General features: G+C 37.3%; 1 protein-coding gene across 1 annotated transcript in view; it reads right to left on the bottom strand.

Moving 5' to 3' along the window:
- The window catches only part of MYO3A (myosin IIIA), a 249,363-nt gene that overhangs the window by 169,459 nt on the left and 63,695 nt on the right, over positions 1-16,209 (bottom strand). The window contains exons 7-8 of the mRNA XM_015146647.3: positions 14,815-14,880; positions 12,399-12,554 (exon numbers count right to left, since the gene is read on the bottom strand). Coding sequence (XP_015002133.3) covers positions 12,399-12,554; positions 14,815-14,880 — 222 coding nt within the window. The remainder of the gene's footprint in view (positions 1-12,398; positions 12,555-14,814; positions 14,881-16,209) is intronic.

Raw genomic sequence — 16,209 nt, 5'->3', positions numbered from 1 at the left:
ATGAAGGACAAAACCCATGTGAAAAATTAAGCATCAATTGAAATGACAAAAACTGGGTTTTGAAGAAACATACCTTAACAAAATAAAAGGGAACATATGACAGATCCATGACTAGTATCATACGGAATGGGGAAAAATGTAAAGCCTTTTCCCTAAGATCAGGAATATGAAAAAGATGCCTACTGTTATTCAACATAGTACTGAAAGTCCTAGGTAGGGCCATCAGACCAGAGAAAGAAATAAAGGGAATCCACATTGACAAGGAAGAAGTCATATTATCCTTGTTTGCAGAGGATATGATGGTATACTTGAAAAAACCTAAACAACTCCACAAGAAAACTATTAGAACTGATAAACAAATCAGTAAAGAGTGCAAAATCAACATACAAAAATCAGTAGCATTTCTATATGCCAACAGCAAACAATCTGAAAAAGAAATCAAGAAAGTAACACCATTTACAATAGCTACAAATAAAATAAAATGCCTAGGAATTAACCAAAGAAGTGATAAATCTCTACAATGAAAACTATATAATTGATGCAAGAAATTGAAGGGGACACCAAAAAATGGAAGGCTATTCCATGTTTATGGATTGGAAGAATCACTATTGTTAAAATGCCCATACTACCCAAAGCAATCTACAGATTTAATTGCAATCCCTACCAAAATACCAATGACATTCTTCAGAAACAGAAAAAAAAATGCTAAAATTTATATGGAGCCACAAAAGACCCAGAATAGCCAAAGCCATCATAAGCAAAAAAGAACAAAACTGGAGGAATCACATTACTTGACTTCAAATTATACAGAGGCTAGTAACCCAAATAACAGGGCACTAGCATAAAAACGGACACATGGACCAATGGGACAGAATAGAGAACCCCAAAATAAGTCCATACACCCACAGTGGGCTCTTTTTTCACAAAGGTGCTGATAAGGCTCTGTGTCCCCACCCAAATCTCATGTTGAATTATAATTCCTAATGTTGGGGGGAGGACCCTGTGGGAGGTGACTGAATCATGAGGGCGGACTTCCTCCTTGCTGTTCTCATGAGATCTGGTTGCTTCAAAGTGTATAGAATTTCCCCCTTGACTCTCTCACTCCTGACACCATGTGAAGATGTGCTTGCTTCTCTTTCACCCTTCCACCATGATTGTAAGTTTCCTGAGGTCTCCCCAATCATGCTTCCTGTACAGCCTGAGGAACAGTGAATCAATTAAACCTCTTCACTTCATAAATTACCAGGCTCAGGTATTCTTTAGAACAGTGTGAGAATGGACTAATACAGGTGCCAAGACCATACAGCAGGGAAAAGACAATCTCTTCAATAAATGGTGTTGGGAAAACTGGGTATACATATGCAAAGGAATGATACTAGATCTCTATCTCTCACCATATATAAAAATAGATTTGGAAGTATCTATTTAAAAAATTTAGAACAAAATTTCAAAACCTTTATCTCAAAAAATCTTCCATGTTAATTGGTTCTCCAATTTTTTTCTCACAGTAAGTAATAAATAGCTAAACGCACTATTAATTGTGTCTATTGAACATATAAAGCCAAATCAAGGCATTCTATTTCAGATCTCAACCCAAACTCTTCAATTCCAAACAATATATATTTATTGAGCACTTACTACATGCAAATTACTAGACTCAGCACTGGAGACATAGATGATTAAGATTTGTAAAATACAGATGCATGTAACTATCCAAAAATGCTGGTGACTGCTAATGTTGTACAGGTGCTTCATGGTGTTTATTTTATTTCATTTATTCTCTCACTTTTACCAGGTAGGTGTTATTGGTGTCCTCATTTTATAAATAGGGTATAACTGTGTCTAAGAGGTTCAGTAACTTGTACAGAGTCACAAAATTAGTTCATGGCAAGACTAATAGACGGCAGGATTGGGACTCTATCCCAGGTGTGTCTAACTGAAGTAAGAACAAAGTGACGTAGGACCACAGAGGAAAGAAAGTGTAAACACGTACTCGGAACTTCTGGGAAAGGTTTCTCAAAGGTGCCAACAGTTGGAGACTGGTTTTAAGTATATTCCCAAGAAGAGAATGAAGGTGGGTGAGATGTCAAGGAGAGAACACTCCATGAGCCAAAATGGAGAGGAATGAAGATACATAGCAAGTTCAGCAACCAGCAAGTGGCCCCAGGGACTACAATGTCGGTGGATCCACAGGGAGAGATGAGCAAGTTGGTCCTTATAGGAACACTTACTGTCATCAGTGACTCATGATGGGAGCCACTGACGACTTGCCATTTTAAGCCTAAATGAAACTAAAATCTGAAAAGTAGATCACGTAGAGCACACAAAATAGGCTAAAAAGTCTCAGAGTGCAGTACAACTCATACTATTAATTACTAGAGAAAATGGTCCAGGCCTTTTTTTCACTGAATGCAGAGTTTTGTTGGCCCCTGCTGAGAGCTTGACTACTAATAACATAGGCAAACCCCTAAACTCATCATAGGTATGAGGGACTCTTTCCAAAAGAAATGAAAATATCACTATGTTGATGATTGTCAACACCCATATCGATGTGCCATTAAACCTAGTTCCTAAATTATTATTTCCCAAACATTTCAAGGATAAGTTAGATACCCATTTTAAACTTAGTTGTTTCCACACTCTGTATCCTTAATTTAATTAAAAAATAGTCTCAGGGGGCCAGGAGCAGTGGCTCACGCCTGTAATCCTAGCAGTTTGGGAGGCTGAGGTGGGCAGATCATGAGGTCAGGAGATCGAGACCATTCTGGCTAACACGGTGAAACCCTATTCCTACTAAAAAAAATACAAAAAAATTAGCCGGGCATGGTGGCGGGCGCCTGTAGTCCCAGCTACTCGGGAGGCTGAGGCAGGAGAATGGTGTGAACCCGGGAGGCAGAACTTGCAGTGAGCCAAGATGGCGCCACTGCACTCCAGCCTGGGTGACAGAGTGAGACGCCATCTCAAAAAAAAAAAAAAAAAAAGTCTCAGGGAAAACATGAACAAAGATTCCTTGACCATTGAATATTCTACTTAGTAATGCAAACTCTAATTGCAGTATACCAAAGAAATGAAATAAAATTTAAGTGTAAATGCCCATTGTGAGTAAACCATACAAAGTAGCTCAAACAAAATCTGTCCATCAGTTTTGTGACCTCCAACTTCTAACACTACTGAGGAAAAGAGAAACTAGTAAAACAGCTAGTCTGAAAATCATTATACTTGAGTTACAACTTTGTGCTGGTCATTAACTGGCTATTGTTTCAGAAGGCAGGATTCAATTTCTCTGAGATTTAATTTCCTGATCTCTAAAATAAGGATCCACATTCAAAGCTCCTTTCCAGCAATAATAATCTATGATTGTGTAATTATTTGGCAGGGGGGAAGTGGCATGATAAAGACAGGAACTGAACAAGGTGTTTAGCACAAGTGGGCAGATTGCACCATGGTTCTTTACGCTGTTTCATTTTGAAGCAACAATGTAACTTATTCTTAGAATTATTTACAGTTCTTTTGTAGTATCAGCAACTGCTTCTTCTTATTTACTTGAATTCCTTTATTTAATGCTACTCAGGAACAGAGATACTTACAATGGCCTTCTCCAGGCAATAATTATTCAATTTCCTATTCCTTTTAAAATTCCTGGAGACCACATTAAAAAGCCACTTAGTTTCTATTCTGGGAGCTTTTCTGGAAGAGGAGGTACTGAAGACTGACATAAGGAAATATTTAAGACAGGAAAGGGTAGGTTATTGTATATTTTCCAAATTTCCTAGTCCTAGAGGGATCCTTGCTATATTCCCCAGCATTATCTGTTTCTTCCTGAGTTGTCCATCTTGGATGGACACAGCTACCAGTATATTCCTTTATGAGACTTTTCCTTCTAGCACTGACAGGGACAATTCCTTTACCTTTTATTTTAGCCAAGATAAGATGGGAATCTTCTAAAATAAAATCTTACTTAGAATATAAGCACAAATGATGTGTGTGCACACACACACAATCCATTTAAAAATAAACACAAAAACATAGAAACAAATGTCCACATATATTAAATATATACCAATATTAAATATATATCAATATGTTAAATATATAAATATCCAGACACTAGCCCCTGTCTTGCCTATTACAGCTTATTAAATATATACTATAATTTTGAAGCAAATTCATCATCCTTTCAACACTCAAGAGTCAACATCAGCCTTTGTTAATATTATTAATAGAATTATCTTTATGTGATCTGTAGCTCCTTTTCTATTTTTTTCTAGACTAGCAACTAGATCTGGTCATAGCAAATGGCCATGTATTTTAATGATGGAGTTATCATTATCCAGTTTCTTGATTCATGATCGATTCCTATCTGAATAAAAGCAAACTCTAGGTTATCTTGTTTTCCAGAATGGTGCTCTCCTGTTTCTAATTTTAATTTGAGACACTTACAGTCCTTCATCTACAGAGCCATTAGAATCAACTTACACTGAACTAAGTGAAGAGAAATACTCCTGTCTGGGTCCCTAGCTTGAGTGGGCTGCTGTAGACAGTGGAGTTGCCATCCTGGCAGTCCAAGGCAGGGGTTGGGATTCAAGTGTCTGTAATAATGGCTGGGCACCTACTCTTGTGCAATAGAAGATGGCAGAAGGATAAGACCCAATTAAGCACATTGAGAGATAGACGATAATTAAACACAGTTGGGACCAACTCCCCCTACCTTCAAAAACATAAAAATTTTAAAGTTAGGAAGAAACGTATGAGAATATGGTCATACTGGGAACAAGCAAAATGAATCCAAAATTATTGCTATAGTCTGTCTTGGTATATCCATAATTTACCTTTTAGAACCAACAAAAGGCTGGTGCACAGTAGGGCACAGGTGGCTTAAGAGCTAGCAATGGGGTACTCCCCACTTTGGGCTGTCATGGACACAGGTCAAACCTCTCAGTCTGACTTTCAGTGCTCTCAGGGATCTGGTCTCAGTATACCTCTCCAATCCTATCTCTGGGTTTTCCCCTTACAGCTTGATTAAATGCTTGCCTTTCTGTCAGCTTATCCTTGATTTCATGATTTTGCTCAGGCTGTTTTTCCAGCTATAATGTTCATCTTGTGGTAACTCTATCTTCACATGATTTAGTCCAGTTTATCCCTCGTGGTGCTGATTCAAAGGCCACCTCCTGGATAAGCCGTCCTGCCCCTGCTAGTGAAAATGGGATTGAAATTTTGTATAATGGTTATTTATGTGCTTGTCTTATCCTGTTTACTAAAAAGTTAGCCCCAGAGCACAGGCTCTATAAAGGATTCAGCTGTCAGACCCCTGTGGAGAACCTTTATCCAGACCTTTATACAATGGCCTCAACAAATGTTGAGACAACATGGAAGTCATCTCAATCCATGATTTCTAGGGTAGCAAAGATTATAGCACAATTGATGTTGAGTGAGATCGTAATAAATTTAGTCCTGGTTTGGACTAAAAATGAAAAGTAGGAGAGAGGAATAGGCTAAGATAATCCCTAGATTTCTGGTTGGCATAATGAGATAAATGGTGGTGTCATTAATAAAAAAGGGAACAGCCGGTTGCAGTGGCTCACGCCTGTAATCCCAGCACTTTGGGAGGCCGAGGCGGGTGGACCACAAGGTCAGGAGTTTGAGACCAGCCTGGCAAAGATGGTGAAACCCCATCTCTACTGAAAAAAAAAAAAAATACAAAAATTAGCCCGTCACAGTGGTTGGCACCTGTAATCTCAGCTATTTGGGAAGCTGAGGCAGGAGAATCGCTTGAACCTGGGAGGTGGAGGTTGCAGTGAGCTGAGATCATGCCACTGCACTCTAGCCTGGGTGATAGAGTAAGACCCTGTCTCAAAAAAAAACAAATAAAATAAGAAAGGGAACAAATAACACATTTTAGATGGAATATCACAAGTTTAATTTTGGACACGTTGAGTTTGCAGTATCTTTCAGTCACATGTAGATGGGAATTGAAAATATAATTGTTAGTAAAGCAATGGGGATAGCATTCTTAAAGTCTCATGTGTTAAGGAAAAGCATACATGTTCCAAAGGGTGAATAATTCTCACCATGACATAGTCACAGCCATTAAAGAAAAATTATCTTGCCCAGAAAATAGAACATAAAATGGAGTCACGCATTGTGCCACATGGAAGGACCCTATTATTACTTCCTATTGATTTGTTTTCTCTTTTCATTGTTCTGTTTTGTAAAATCAAAATCCTATTTGAGCAAATTTACATTACATAAAGTCCCACACCTAATAAGGAATTGACAGCTTGGGCTGGGTTTTTTTTGTTTGTTTGTTTGTTTGTTTTTGAGACAGAGTCTCCCACTGTCGCCTGGGCTGGAGTGCAATAGCATGATCTGGGCTCACTGCAACCTCCGCCTCCCTGGTTCAAGTGATTCTCTTGCCTCAGTCTCCCAAGTAGCTGGGATTACAGGCGCCCACCACCATGCCTGAGTAATTTTTTGTATTTTTAGTAGAGAGGGGGTTTCACTATGTTGGCCATGCTGGTCTCGAACTCCTGACCTCGTGATCCACCCACCTTGGCCTCCCAAAGTGCTGGGATTACAGGTGTGAGGCACCGCACCCAGCAGGTACTTTTAACATTGATTTGATAGTCAATTTTTAGTTTTATTTCCTTTGTTAATCCTTCCACATATGTCTCAAATACGCCTTATATTCTGGGCTGAAAACCATAGATGCCAGGACAAGTGGACTAGTTACAACAGCACCACAAACCCAGCCAGTATTTTTGGTCTAAGAAACCAACATTAGTAAGAAAAAGGAGTTACTAAATCCTTTTTATTTCAACAAAATCATATGCAAAATATAACAATCTATAAATGTCAAAGGTAATTGCCACTAGCATGTTGAGAGTATCAAGTAAAATATTAAAGTTATTTTGCATTGTATATACAACACAAAGAAAATTTAAGATGATAACATGTTAATAATATGACTTTCAAAAAAAGGAAGTTTTAATTTGGAATTTGTTATCATTTAAGTAGATGCTGGGTTAGATATTTTCTTTACGAGGAATGACAATTATCGTTTAAATAGTATTTTTAGGCAAACATTCAAGACATATAAAAGAAGGAATTGTAGGAAGTGTTAAATATTCCGTACAGGAGGTAGATGTGGTGGTTTGTGCCTGTAAGCTCAGCTACTCAGGAGGCTGATGCAGGAGGATCACTTGAGCCCAGAATTTTGAGGCCAGCCTGAGCAACAGTGAGACCCTGTCTCTAAAATAGAATGAAATAGAATAAAAAATATTCCATATAATGGCTATCCATCTGTTGCTTCAGCAGCTCAAAAATACCCGTCTGCTATGGGGAAGAAATTTCAAAATGGTTAGCAGGCAGGACTCTGCCTCTCACAGAGAAACTGGAAGTGAGCTGAGACCAAGTGTCTCTCACCACCTGTGTAGACCTGTAACCTACGTGTGGGCGATCAGATGGTCCAGTATGGAACTTAGAACCTCAAGGAAGCAACATAAAGCTCAAAGTCAGTTTACAAATATTTTGAGTGGGATGTGGCATTCAAGAAACTAGTGTCATGGCAGGCAATGTTAGAGGCAGGTGGGTGGTTTTCAGTGGCAGCTGTTTAGCTGATGATTCTGGAGGAAGGACAGTTGAAGCCCCCTGCTTTCATGACTAAACCTGGCTCTCTCCCATCCTCTCCATTCTCTGACCCATCCAACACTGTCCACTAAACTGCTTTACTTTTTAAGTGGGCTTTTATTGTTTTCGTCAAGAATTCTGAATAGCACATTTCAGTTACAAATGACTTTTATCTATTCCTATTAAATCAGATAGTCAACAGTTTAAAAATACTGGATTCATAAGAAAAATTTTATTTTAAATAATTTTATAACTAGAGTTTCTACCAATTTAGTCTGCCTTCTAACATTGTCAATTTTAACTCATGTGAAAAATGCTTTCCTGTTTTTCGAGGAGTGTATTACGACATGGTCTTAATTCTTCAGAATAGTTGAATAAGTTAGAAAAGTGATGTGTTTTATATTCAGGTCTTGACTGAAAATAGAAAGTTCTCATATCCATTCCACAGTATCTCCCAATACTCCACTTCCTCCCAACAAGGAAGTTTATAAAGTATTCAGTTTGTATTCAATTTATATTAGGACAGTTTTCTTTAAAGCTGAATCTTTAATTTTAAAAAAATTATCCTGCCAAGCACATACCTCAATTCAATTCTAAAGGATAATATCATGTACAAAAAGAAAAATGTCAGCTTTGAGTTAGCTATGTAGATTTAATACAATCAGATTTTTTGATCCATTTTACCACATCAGAAACTGTGACAAATCAAGTTATTTTTCATGATCTTCAAGAAGACAGCTTTTGTTTAATGTGTTACCAGCGGCATAACAAAGCCTCTTTTCTTTTGCCTGAGTAAGTCTGACACTTTGGGACTAGTGTGAATATGCATGCTGAGGGCAGGAAAATCTTTCCTCCTCCTTTGAACTAAGATCCATGGTCAAAAGAGTGTTGTGGGTAAAAATTCAAGTTCAACTCCCACCTCTTCCAAACATATGTTTGTAAAAAATAAAATACTTCTTACATTTTAAAAAATAAAATTAAAAAGACAAAGATATTTTCTAAAACAAGATGAGCATTAGAGTGGACCTAACAGAGCAAACAAGAACACCAGGTAAGAGGGCAGAAACTATAGGCTGATTCGAAGTCAGGCACCAAAAACGGGAAAAAGAGGCCTGGAGAGTAAAGGAACTAAAACACACATTCACAATGAAGGTCTTGACCGAGATGTGGTGGGAAGAATGGGGCTGAGGGTGGGGTTCTTTGCCTGGGAAAAAGACTGAAAAATCTCTGCCGCTTCTTCTTTTTATACAGAGCCAGGTGCTTGAGATGGCAGGATGGAGAGACAGAAGATCTACTTCTCACTGGCTCAGTAACTAGATCTGCAGTTTCCTTCAAATCACGATGGGCCCTGGGGAATCTTGAAACCAGTAATGGCAAAGGCAAAACCCTCCAGATAGACAGAATGCAGAAGGAAAGAAAAATCAAAATAGAAAACCTCCCACTCAAGATGAGAAAGCAAACGAAAGTTCTGAACCCTAGACTAAGGAAACCAAATATTAAATAAACAAATGAACTCAATAATCAGGACAATTCACCTGTGCTGAAATGCAAATCTGAGAGTTACTGTTAAAAAGTATGTTTAAGATCAAAGAGAAGAAAAATGGAATTACTTTCCCCCAAAAGAAAAAATGAATAGCCAGATATGAAAAGTCAGATATGAAAAGAGTGGTTAACAAAAAAACCACTCACCAAGTAAGAAATTATAGAAATGAAAAACATAGATGTTGATGTATAATAGATATCAGCATGAAAAAAATATTGGTATACAAGATATCTAGACTAGGCCCAGTTCTATGAGAAAATTAATGAACTGGAAAACAATTTTGAAGAATTCATTCAGACTGTAGCAGAGATTGATAAATGAGTGACAAACATGACAGAGAAATTGCAAGACAGGTGAGGTAAAATAGGAAGTTCCAACATTTATGTCTCAGGAATAAAAAGTGAAAAGAATGAGAGAGGATCAATACTTAAAATAACAACTGAAAAATTTCCATAACTGAGTATATCATGATTTCTCATACTGAAAGCATATTCTCAATTTTTAACAGGATAAACAAGACTACATCTTGTGTCTCAGAATCAGAAAGTGTTGGGCATAACACTGTGCCCAATAATCATTGAAACTTACAGCACAAGCATGACAATCTAATGACAATCTAAATGCTGTGTAGTGCAGCCATTCTTATGATGCTTGAACACTGGGAGACAATTACTCATGGGTCTCTCAAATTTCTGCCTGTCTTATATTAGCTTTTGTTCCAGACTGTATTTTCAATAATGTTTGTATAGCAAACAGCCTTAGAAATTAAAAATACTGTCTCCCTCTAGGACAGATGGAAGTTTTATTTGGTGTCCAGGATGGTAAAGTAATGCTTCCTCCAAGGCAAAATTTGGGCAAGCATGCAAGCAGCCCCTTTAAAAGATTGTAGTTTCCCAAGTTCAGGGTTTCCCAGTTATGAGGCAAGCCAAGTGTGGACACAACATCCATCTATTCCACATTTCCCCTAGGACTGTAGCGGGCAAGGAGAACCAATGTGAACATAAACTCATGCTGTCAGCTTGGCAATGAGTAGTAAAGTCCTTTGTCTCTCATCCATGAATCTTGTGTCTTCTACTAGCATTCATGAAACTGTGGCAGGTCAAATTGTTAGCTTGCAAGTAGGGCAATATCTCAGATCCTTCACAGTTCTTGACATTGAACCTCCTACACAATGTGAATACACCTCAATTTCTGTTTATTTTGATTATTTGTTGTCTATTTTGGGAAGAATGAGGTTGCAGCAGATTATGAAACTACATTTACACAAAGATAAAAAGATGGGCATGATTATCTCCTCATTACAAACTACACATCTGCTTCTTTCTTTTTGTCACCTAATTCTTCCTCATTAAAGGTATATCAGGTCTATCTCTGCAGCAAAGCTGTAAACTCAAACAGGCATGGATTATTATCTCCCAAGATCATCCACAATCATTAGTTCATTTACTCCGGTGAATTAAAGCTTGGGCTTTAAGATCAGAATCTGAATCCTTGCTAAGTCATTTATTTCCTGTGCAGCCTTGTGCAAGTTAATTAACCTCTGCCAACTTCAATTTTTTTCAGCCGTGAAAATGGGTTATCATAAAATATTTTCCTCAGATTTGTTGTAAAATCACATGAGATAACATAATAAAGTCCTAACATAAAATCTGGCACATAGCAGGCATTAAACAAATGGGAACTAAATGTGTACATTCACAACAGGAATTCAAATAAGTAATGTCCTATTCTCTTCTTCCAACTCCTTAAATAGTGATATGCTCCTGGGATGAAACAAATATGATTCTCAAGAATAAAGTGAAATTATAAATTTAACTTTAATAATTTTTTGATTTAATAGTACCATCTATAGGAATTTATCTTAAGAAAACAGTAAGAGATTAATGTACAACTCTGTTCATTACACAGTTACTTGATAGAGTAAAAACAGTAACGGCCAAAAAGTATGGAATTATTTAAATTAATCATTAAATTGTCAGGCAAGGGAATGTTATCTAGCCATTAAAATTTTGTGTTAGAAGAATGTTTAATTATATGGATATTCACTATTCAGTGAAAGTAGACAGTCTCTGGGACACATATAATACTATTACAATTTTGTTTTAAAAATATTTAAAAATGTCTGGCTGGGCACAGTGGCTCATGCCTGTAATTTTAGCCTTTTGGGAAGCTGAGACAGGTGGATCACTTGAGCTCAGGAATTCAAGACCAGCCTGGGCAACATGGCAGAACCCCGTCTATACTAAAAATACAAAAATTAGCCAGGCATGGTGGTGCATACCTATAGTCCCAGCTACTTGGGGGGTCTGAAGAAAGAGGATCACTTGAACCCTGGAGGTTGAGGCTACAGTGATCAGAGATGGTGCCACTGCACTCCAGCCTGGGTGACAAAGTGAGACCCTGTCTCAAAAAAAAAAAAAGTATACCCAAAAAGAAGATATTAAAAGGTTACAGATTAAAATGTTATACTTGATTAATTTTCCATTGTATATTTTTCTGTGACTTTTAAATTTCCTGAAATAAACTTATATACTGTTTAAAATCCCAATAGGATGTACAAAGATATTTAAAATGATCTTAAATATAATTTAACCAGGGAAAATGAACAAATAATAGTGCCAAAAGGTCTTTCAAGTTTTATGTTTTTTTAATCCCAAATCTAAGATATCTTACTTTATAGAAAAGCAGAAAATACAAGAAAACATATACCAACACAAAAATGATCTTTTGAAGTTTACATTCTTTGTTCTTAAAACCTGTTTAAAAAGTGCTGCCTGTCACGTCTGTAATGCCAGCACTTTGGGAGGCCAAGGCGGGCGGATCACAAGGTCAGGAGATCGAGACCATACTGGCTAACACAGTGAAACCCCGTTTCTACTAAAAATACAAAAAATTAGCCAGGTGTGGTGGCAGGGGCCTGTAGTCCCAGCTACTTGGGAGGCTGAGGCAGGAGAATCGCTTGAACCCAGAAGGTGGAGGTTGCGGTGAGCCGAGATCGTGCCTCTGTACTCCAGCCTGAGCGACAGAGTGAGACTCCGTTTCAAAAAAAATAAAAGTGTTGCCGGTAATTTTACTAATATTGAGATGCAATTCAACAGGTGACATTCACTTTTCATGTAAGTCCCCATTACCTCCAAATTTTATTCAGCTTAAAAACTAATGTATTATTAAACTATTCAAAATCTTTCAATAATCTCTGGATTTTGGAATCAAGATATTATTTGATTACCTGGCCTTTTCTGTGCCTCCCATGCATTGATGGATGCCAATGAATTCCATTAATTGTTTTTGTAACATCACATCTTTGCCCTCAATTTGAGTAATGAATTTATGTTGTAAAAGATCTGACACTGTTGGACGCTTTTCATAATCTTTAGTCAAGCACCTGCACTGGCAAAAAAGAACATGCAATTGTTAGATAAGTTAGAGTTTTGAAACTATTTTTCATATTCCTAAAAATTAATCTAACACACAAGAGTGATGCTCCTCACAAATGCTCAGCCCAAGCTTAAAATATATTAATTGCAATTTTTAATCTCTCAAAAATAGCAAACTGCAATGTGATGAAATGTTTGTGAAAGTGCACACATCTGTGAGTGATTAAGCTGCAGTGATACCAACTTTCAACTAAATACCACTTCTGTCCTCTCCCAGCAAGGATTATTGCATAGTGATAATTAAAATGTCTCCACTGCAAAGTCTCCTTTACAAGTCAGTAGCTGCAGATAAACGACAATGAAGTCATTATAGTTTAATGCTTATCTAAAAAATAAAACAAACAATGCAGTTTCCCTTCATAAATGCTTTTAAAGGCTTCTCAATTGATCTGTTTCTTTCTATGTGATAAAACTGGTAACCCAATTGAGAAGGCCACTCAGCTAAGGATGTTGAAATTCCATGTCAATAGGTATTTTTTGAGGTCATACAGCAGATGTACTAATGCATGTTGTACCTCTTGATAGGTTCAACCAGAGCATATTCTTGAGAAAGGACAGGGCTAGTGAGAGCACCTGAAACAACAGCACAGGAGGAGCATTTGAACAAACGTAGAATGTTTAACCAGCTGTGACAGCTGACTTTGAATATTTAAAAGAAGGACTCAAGTGGTTTTCAGTGGTCACAAGGGGTAAAAGACCCAGAACTGGTTGGTGGAATCAAGAGAGAAACAGCTTTCAGGTCAGTCTAAGGAAGAACTTTTCAAGAGTGAGGCTTATCAAAGTAGAATGAGCTGAACTGGGAAATATTATTTTGACTGGAGATATTTAAGTATTGATTGGGCAGCCACTGAGTGCACATGTTTGAGAAGGATTTAACCTCTGGATATAAACTTGGGCTGTACAACTTTCCAATACCCCTTTAACCCTGCAATTCACAGAGTCTACAATTATGAGAAAATTGGGCTGTCATTTGGGGATATGAAAAAACAAGAAAAAAGCATAAAAAGATGAAACTCATGCCTTGGCTTAAGCAGCGCCATTTCTAATAGGTATTATAGTAATTAGGCAATTTATTTCATTGAGCTTAACCAAAAATATATTTTCCAGGAATGCTAAAATATGCTAAGGAATAAGAATGCCAATGTCTAAAAAATAAGAACAAGTGCTCTTAGTTTTCCTCTAGTTTAACAGAATGCATTAATTTCTGACATCTGTAGTAATTGTATGTATGTATTCAGAGGAGTCACATATGAAATTATTTTATTCATGTAAAACTTTATCAACTCGTTAATGTGTACTAGGCACTCTGCTAGACTCTGGAGTTACAGTGACAAGTAAGGCACGTTCAGTGCCCTAGAGTTGCTTACTGTCTAGTTAAAGAGAAAGATGTCAAAACAGGTAAGCTAAATACAATTGGCAATGTTAATAGAGGAAGAGAAACCAAACCAATAGCAACCAGGACAGAATACTAACTGCTTGGCAGAAACCAGGAAATGTTTCTCGGAGGGGAAACTGCAAGAAATACATTAGACACTAAGTTCCATTGAGGATTTGTGTGGAAGCATCTACAGTTCCATAAGCAAAGGAGAAATATGATCCTTTTCAGACAAGCAAATGTGAAGGGAACTCATTACAACCAGGCCTGCCTTAGAACAGGTCCTGAAGGGAGTGCTAAATATGGAAAGCAAAGGCCATGACTGGCCACTACAAAAACACAGTTAGGTACATAGACCAGTGGCACCATAAGCAGCCACACAAACAAGTCTGCATAACAACCAGCTAACAACATGATGACAGGATCAAATCCACACATGCCAATACTAACATTGAATGTAAACAGGCTAAATGCCCCAATTAAAAGGCACAGACGATAAAGTTGGATAAAGAAGCGAAACCTAATAGTATGTTGAGACCCATCTCATATGAAATGACACTCATAGGCAAAACACAGGTGAACAGAAGAACATGTCCATTGATTATAAAGGGTCCACAGAAGCATAGCTATTGATAAGTGAATAAACATGACGCTAAGGCCATTATCTGAGCAATGATAAATTCGCCCAACATTTAAAAGACACTATAGGTGCTTCCTTTGAAGAAAATAATAGAAATCTCTGGGGCCATTTAACAGATAAGAAGAAATAGGAGGAGATTTAGTTATAGCAGGAGGGAATTTCTTTGGTTTTTTAAAACACTCTTTTTACTCACTTGCTTATGAAGTCATTGAATTCTGCTGACCATAGCTCAGGCTGCCTTAGTTTTGGGGGTGGATTCCTAGAAAAATAAGGATCAGTGTTGGATTCTGCGTATTGGTCAGTCAGTGCAAAATGAGACAGACTAATGCAATCACAGGTTCTGCCAGTTGTAATCAAGGATTCCATCTTTTTCCAATTCTAAGACAGATAAATCATTACCTTTCTTTATACAAAAATGACACAATCTTTGTTTCTCTGAAAGCACTTAACATATGACCTGATTTTTCCAACTACTAATTTTTTTCTTTTAAAGAGTCTTCTTGCTTTTACCTAGCTCTAGGGGGAAACATCAATACTTAACAGAACAGAAACAATAGATGCAGGGGAAAAGGTTTCTTTTTCCTATGAGTCCCAATGAAGTCTCTGAGGAACATCCAGGGAACACAGAAGTGGCCTGTTTGGAATATGAAGGAAAGCGTGCCAGGGAGTGGCACAGCAGAATGCCCTTATGAGTTGTTCTGTTGTTACTGGACACACAGCAGGAAACATGTTACAAAGTGTTAAGGAACTGAAAAATATTATTAGCGATAAAGCTGTGAATACAGCTTTAACAATTTTATTAATTCCTTTCAGTTTAAACTGAACAAATATATTTTTTGGCACATTCGTTGAATACAAAGGAACATCACTTGAAAATGAGGCTGATCTAACTCTGCAATCAAGCAACATTGATCAACCATGATAGTCGAATTTGCTGAAGTGCTGCTTTATGTTAATTCTAACAGCTCTTTGTTTTCATTAGCGAAATGGAAATACTTTGTCTTCAGTTCTGCATTACTCCTTAAATAGCTTATAATGAAATTAATGTACAGTTTGTACAGGCTCATTAAAGAAAAGTGCAGCTACTCATCTACTCCAGATCACGACTAAGCTCATTTCACAATCCTGAGGACAATTTGAAGATTGCTGATTTGCACATTAAAAGAAGTAATTCTTTTCTGCAGAAATGTTGTTTTGTTTCTTGTCCTCCTAAAAATGTCCTTTTATGAGATTTATTGGCTTGCTTTGAATAACAAAGTGTGGATTATTTCGGAACACTCAGAACTGGGTAGCTTTTCAGATCCTCTTTTTCTCCATATTACCATAGTCAGTATTCTTGGAAGTCCACTGGTGGTAGACATAATTAAGAAATAACCAAGATGATGCAGTTCCTAGAATTACTTTGCACATTGCCTGTTACCTAAGTACAATATCTATCAACAGTGTCATCCTTCCTTCATGTGGCATTATCACCAAGAGTAATAACATCAGACTAAATATGATGGTTTAATCCACAATTAAAGCAGCTAAGGCAGTACACAACTTCACCTTACATACTGAATGACAATAGGATTTAGAAACTACAGAT

This window comes from Macaca mulatta, chromosome 9 (genome assembly GCF_049350105.2).
Source record: "Macaca mulatta isolate MMU2019108-1 chromosome 9, T2T-MMU8v2.0, whole genome shotgun sequence".
Lineage (NCBI taxonomy): Eukaryota > Metazoa > Chordata > Mammalia > Primates > Cercopithecidae > Macaca > Macaca mulatta.
This window is presented reverse-complemented; position numbering and strand designations above follow the sequence as displayed.